Here is a 6,720-nt window from a genome sequence, read left to right as displayed (position 1 = left end):
TAGGGAAAAAGTGTTTTGAAAGAATCATTGAACTAAGAGGGTTATTTTAAAATGAAAAATAATACTTAAATCTTAGTGATTCAGCAGATACTCTCATTTAAACTAAAAAAATAATTTTGTTTATTTGTGGACTAACCACTCATACAAGAATTTAGTATGTCCCTTCGAAAGGATTATTAAGTGAAGTTTGTGTGTAGTGAATCTTGGAATATATTCTTAAAAGCTTATGACTATGGTAACTTTTTCATTTGTATTTGTAAAGCTTTGAACATTCTTTATGCCTGATAAGTTGTGTTGCAATTAACTTTGCCACCTGGGATAATATAGTAACTGTGCACACAGTGCCATTGCTGTCTGTTAGACTCATTCCGGAGTTGTTCTGTGTTTGCAGAGGGCAGCTCTCTTGTAATGATTTGCAAGGGCTGCTAAAATCACTGAATGGGAAGTGGTTGCAGAAGTTCTGAAATACTGGGTAATTCTTTTCCTTTCGCTGATAACAAGAATTGTGCCTTACGAAAAGAAATACCTTAAGCTTCCATTATAATGCTGTTTCCAGTTCAAAAGTGATATACATGTGTGTCTCTCTCTAATCCTCCGAGCTTCTCTCTGTGTATGATTTAGGGTTACATTCCGAAAAGCAAATGGGAGATGGACACTTCTGAGGCAAAGCTAGGTGGGTATTTATTTTTTCCTGTTTCTTATAGTTGGTATCTGATGATGTTTGCAAAACCTGTTTTTATTGTGCCTCCTTACCAAAGACAAATAAATGTATTGATCTCATAAACATGTCTGAAGCTGCAAAAGCATCTGTATGGAAAAGGAATTTGTCTTCTGCCAGAGGCAAGGGAGTTATGACTTTCTAACGATCGCTGTTTCATATAGGCATTAATTATTCTTCCATCTGTTCAAGGAAAGTACTTTGTCTTAAAATTTTAAAAAAGCAGTATTTCTATTCTTTATTCATCTCCTCCATGTTATAGAAAGCAGAGTCAACTTACGTTGCACTGCATTCTTGTTCATACTGCATACCTTTTTTTCAAGCCTAAACGTTGTCAGTAACTTCTTACTTTCTTGGAGACATGCCTAGTAGCTAACTGTATTGAAGATGTTTGTTGCTTTCCAAAATTGACATGTGTGAGGACAAAGTAATGCCATGCTTTGAAGTTGGTTCTGAATGATAAGACCTCAGTGTATCTGTTCAACAACTTAGGTGTTGAAAAGTTAAAAGTTCATTATGCTTTTCAGTTCCAGGAGAGTACTAGAACTCTTAGTAGGATGCACATGGACTTTCCAGGAGCACAAGGGCACTATTTTTGCTGCACTTTTTGTTCTGATTAGTGCTGCTGGTTGTGTTAGACATAGGTACTAATATTAGGATTCTGGCAACATCAAAAGCAAATTTCGGGCTGAAATGCATGCGCCACAGCTGTGGTGGAAGGTGTACACATGGAAAGGGGTTTCTAGTTATTATGATCAGTTTTGTTGTTTCGTTTTTATTTACTGAACAGTAATGGTTCTGAGTGAAGATTTTATCAATGCTATCTGCATAAAACTGCTATTTTCTGTCATGTCTATGAGAAGTAACAAATATCTGAGTGGGACACAGCATGTCTTAACATTTTGAAGTTTGCTCTGCATGTGTGGTACAGCCCTGTGTATCATTACTTTCCAATAACCAAACCCCCAATTGCACCATAGAAGTAGCATTAGAAGTTCTGGCTTACTTAAAGCAACCTTTTGCTGTTAACTGCTTAGCTGCACCATCTCTTCTGCTGCTCTGCTCTCTTTTAAGTCGTTTAAATATTTGTGGAATATATTGATGTTGTGGCACCTGCAGTACAACTGAAGGCCTGTACTCAGTGATTCCAGCATATCAAACAGCTAGGCAGTTAGACAGAATTAATTCAGGATTGCTCTCCATTTTTGTTTTAAGAGTTGATTGTTTTAATATCTTAAGATTATTTCTGAAGTTTGTAATGATTTTTTTTTTCCCCAATTATGTATGAAATCATAGTGCTGGAAAACTGCGTTGTTGAAGAATGCTCCGATACATGGTGTTGTATTCCAAATAACAGACTTCTTTAAATACGAAGTAGTAGGAACAGATGCGTTGCACTGCATATGGTGAAACCTCATCCCATGTGTTTTACAAATATGACAGGAGTCCAGAGTGTGTTCTAAAAGTATTGAAATTTTCTGTGTAGTTTCTAGCAATGTGGAGACTGACTGAAGCAGAAATTTACAGATAGCTTTCAAATTTTACATCTCTCATGATCAAATACTGCTAACAAATAGAAACAAAGAACTGTGTTGCATTTCTTTTCATATGAAAACTCCATAATATAAAACACAGGATTTTTATATGGTTTCCACTGAAGTGTAAAATGAGGAGTGAGCAGCAGAGTCAGTTTTATGCTGAAGTAAGTTACTTGCAAGGCTGATGCAATAATCCTTTAACAATCAAACTCCATTAACAAACTGGATGTTAGCATGCTGCAAGACACAGATACAGGTGCTGAGAAGGTCTTTATATTAAATCTCACTTACTTTTATAACTACCTTCTAGATTCACTTTTATAAGTATATAGAACTATAGATTTAAAGTAAATCCTGACAGAACATACACTTAAGTCAGGCATTCCTATGTAATGAATGCTGTTTCTTTGAAAAATTGCTCTGCAAGGGCAGACAACTTTTAGCTCAAGGTATGCAATATAAGCACTTGCAGTCTGTGAGTAAGAATTATTATATTTAATTCACAATAAGACTTTGTTGTAGATGACCAATTAAAATTATTTCCTGAAAGGCATGTAAACTGTGGTATACATTTGTTATTCCAAAGTTGAGTTAATTTCCTAGGAGCTGGCCTGCCCATTAGGTTTATTGTGTTAGTCCCAGAGGGCAGACATTTGCAGAAGTGATACAAGTGCAGGATCCAAAAACAACACTGGAAGTCTTGTTTTGCTTTTTTGTTTTCCTTCTGGCTAGATGTTGTTACAGGAAAGCACAGTAACATCTTACTGATTGTAATAAGCCTCAGAAAAGGTCTGAAAAGTTTGAGTTCTTTAGCTGCAACACTGACTTGTGACAATCACAGTACCGTACGCCGCAGAGCTCTTGCTTCAGTTCAGATTTACTTTGGCAGGGGTGATACATTCCTTGGAGTATGTGTGTGGTATATAATTTCCTTACGTGTTGTGGGTGCACAGCCACATTTTTATTCTAAAGTCTAATCACTGGTCTGTCTCAGTGCATAGTGCACACGGGTTCTTGTATTTAAATTTACAGAAATGGAGTCACATTTTTAAAATTCGATTATATTTGAAGTGTTTAGTGCAATACTGTGTTTCAAAATGCTGCTCAGTGATAAGTTCTACAAACTTTCAGGAAAGGAGAAATGAGCTCTGGCATAGCTGAAGATTTGATACCATTGCAAAATCTGCTCTAAAACGCAAATAACATTTTACTTAAAACTTTGTGGCTTTTGTATAAGAAGGGCAAAAATTTAGCTGATTGATTCATTTCATTTTTGAAGGAGCTAATTAAGTCAGTTACCTCCAGATGCTTTATTGTTAAAATTCTAAAGGTGAGTTTTTAAGTTCTGCGGGTTTTCAGAAATGCTGCTGTTTCGTTGTTTTTAAAATTGAAATAGTAAAATGATGTTTGATAGTTTAAATAATCATCTGCCATAAAAATTCACGAGCACCATTGTTTCAAAATGACACCTTGTCTCATTTCCAGAAAAGAATATTCTGAAATAATGCCTTGTGGTAGACTTCTGACATTTCTGTAGTGTGTCTACCACATGGCACATGTACCTTGAACCACAATAGTATGGATGGAAGCAGATCTCTCTGGAAAGGCAATCCAACTTCAAACGTGGAAGGAGATAACATTTTAAAATAAATTCCATGTAGCAGTAACAAAAATGGACAGAGGGGAACCTCATACTCTGAATGCCTCCTGAACTCCTCTATTGATGTTTGAGAGTTACACATTTCTTGGCAATGTTTTCAATTGGTCTGTGTGCAGCAGGGAGTGGGAGACTGAACTCTTTCATCCGCATCGGTAATGAGATGAGCTTGCATTGTAGCATGTTGCCTTCCAACAGGAATATGTCTGTGTACAGATACTTGCCAACAGAGAGCTCCTGAATTTTCAGTTCTTCATGTTCCTCAATGCTCTTCAATGCGTTTGTTGCTCTCCTTTTCAATGTTATTTTTTTTCTGGAAACCGTTATGCTACAAATGATCAACACTGATCTGAGAGTAATACTGAAGAATAGTGCAAGTACATTATGTGCTGGAGTAACAGAGGAATATTGTATATATCAATTTTGTCTTCTAGAGGGAGTGCCGTCTTTCTGTGGAGATGGAGCTTCAAATTTGGCAGATTTAACTTAGAGCAAGAGAAGATCCTTAACTGAATCATGTAATGAGATATCATGTGACAGATACAAATATTCTGCACAGTTTTCTTAAATGTTGGCTTTTTTAACAGGCAGAGGGGGATTAAAATGTTTTCATAGAAGAAATTCTGTATCTGTTCCAGGGAAATGGGGCAAAGGTGGAGTCTTTAAAAATTTTACAGTTGTATGAGGGAGAAATTACTTCGTTAGTTTCTGGCATTTAAATTATACTAGCATGTCTACATAACCATTGCCTCACATTATCTCCATTGTTGCTCTTTTCTCTCCCATATTAAGTAAAAAAACCCCATCTCTGAACTGAGCTGCTTTAAATACATACTCTTGAACATCCCTTGTGCTATCCAGAAAATATGCTGCCTTGTATTTGGTTTATTTCTGAGGCCTTTTGGGGGTGAATTTAATTACATCAGTGACTTCTGAAACAATGTTACTGACATCACTGGAAATGGTTTACAGAATATAACTGCGAAGCTTAGCATTCCTTCTGCATATACTTGAATTGTTGGTTTATAAAATGGTAGCATACATTGACAGAAGTACTAGGATTTCTTTTGACTCGTAAAGCCGTTTTTCATTTTCATGCTTTGTTGTTCATAATCTTACAATGAGTACTTCATCTCCTTTCCAAAAGCAGATTGCCATGTAATTTCAAGAAAGTGTTTTTTCACTGAAAATAAGTGTCCAAAGAGGAACAAAATTTTAGAACCTATGAATGGAATTGTTTCTTCTCATGCCTTATTGGTTCAGTAAGAAAAAGAAGAAATTATGACTGTTGGACAAATGTACTGCTCAAATATTCATGACTGACCTCTTACACCATGAAACAAAAGATTCTGAGAGGGTTTTTTTTTTCAGTTCCGAAGACTTTTTTGAGTGTATTTTCCTTGTGGGGAGAGAAAAAGAAACGGGGGAATCAGGGTTTCCAAGGAGCTTTTTGTTGAGTAGAAACAGTATCTCAAAAACTTGTCTTTGATGCATTAAATTATGTGATCGTTACTTGTTCCCTGATACTGCATGTATGCCACATTTGACACACTATTAAACCCCAAATTTGGGAAAAATGCTACAGCTTTAGTATTGTGTTCAGATACAGAAAGATGGATTTGTGGTTCCTAGCTATTGGTGGCTATATTGTACCTGTAAGGACAGACTCCATGTAGTCTGAACGTCCAGAAGAGCAAGCTTTTCTCCCTCATACAAATTACAAGACTGAGTGTTATTGCCACACAGTTAATGTGAAAGATCAATAAAACTTGAAAATGGTGCTGAGTCTTCTCCAGTTTATTTCGACTCCAATCATCCCACCTGTCAAGACAAGCTGGATGTGCAAGTTCTGCTGCTCATTCTTTTGAAAATTTTTCCACTCTCGTCTTGTTTGTGTGAATAATAGAAAAAAAATCTCCTTTAACTCTGAGGCTCTGTGTTTGTTCTCAGACAAGCTGGATGGTTTGCGGACTGGCACTAAAAGGAAACGTGACTGGGAAGCAATTGCCAGCAGAATGGAAGATTACCTACAGCTTCCAGATGACTATGATACACGTGCTTCTGAACCTGGAAAGAAAAGGGTAATACATTTTCAAATGACTTACTGTCTTTGTATGACCGTTTAATGGTCTCTGTGAAAGAGTTTATATCAAGTCATTCAGTGTCTATGAATATGGCAATTTCACTGACTCACTTTTCATTTTGCTGTTCCATTAGATTCTGTAAGAGAATATTCTTGAGAGTAGGGTCTTCCAGAGGTAAATAGATTAATTATAACAAAGTGAGGAATTGTAGATAATAAAGATTGACTATGCATGGCATGGCTTTTGAGATTGAGAATGGAATCGTGTCCCATTTCTTCATGGGGGAGATGATGCACTTTGTTTCAAAGCAACCAATAGAGTCCTTTTCTTATGCTATATGTTTTGTGATGAGATAATGTGATATACAGTGCAGATTCCAAGACAAGATGATGATTTTATTAAGCTATTTTTTGTTAGGGCTTGTAATAAATAGGCAGAGAAACAGTACACTGTTCTTAAGTTCAAAAAGTTTCAGCTAAGGAAAGTATCAACTTTGTAGGTTTTATATTGATTAAGTCTTGTAGATGTTACATCCTGCATATACCTTGCATAAAGCTTGGGAGTTGGTGTATAAGAAGTTGACTTCAACTGCTTTATATGTTCTGTTCTGAACACACAATGCTACATCTTCAAATACCATTGTGAAAAAAAGGGCAAAAAAATCAGAGGAAGATGAAAAAGAGGTAATAGGAAGAGATAATCCTGGGGGGGGTGGGGGGGGGG

The 6,720-nt window shown here is 36.3% G+C and overlaps 1 protein-coding gene across 1 annotated transcript in view; it reads left to right on the top strand.

Annotated features, from left to right (window-relative positions):
• The window catches only part of YLPM1 (YLP motif containing 1), a gene marked incomplete at its 5' end in the record, with an annotated part of 38,852 nt that overhangs the window by 29,984 nt on the left and 2,148 nt on the right, over positions 1-6,720 (top strand). The window contains 2 exons of the mRNA XM_009701366.1: positions 622-673; positions 5,864-5,994. Coding sequence (XP_009699668.1) covers positions 622-673; positions 5,864-5,994 — 183 coding nt within the window. The remainder of the gene's footprint in view (positions 1-621; positions 674-5,863; positions 5,995-6,720) is intronic.

This window comes from Cariama cristata, unplaced genomic scaffold (assembly GCF_000690535.1).
Source record: "Cariama cristata isolate BGI_N322 unplaced genomic scaffold, ASM69053v1 scaffold9370, whole genome shotgun sequence".
Taxonomy (NCBI): domain Eukaryota; kingdom Metazoa; phylum Chordata; class Aves; order Cariamiformes; family Cariamidae; genus Cariama; species Cariama cristata.
The sequence above is the reverse complement of the archived record's forward strand: the minus strand, read 5'-3'. Positions and strand labels throughout refer to the sequence as shown.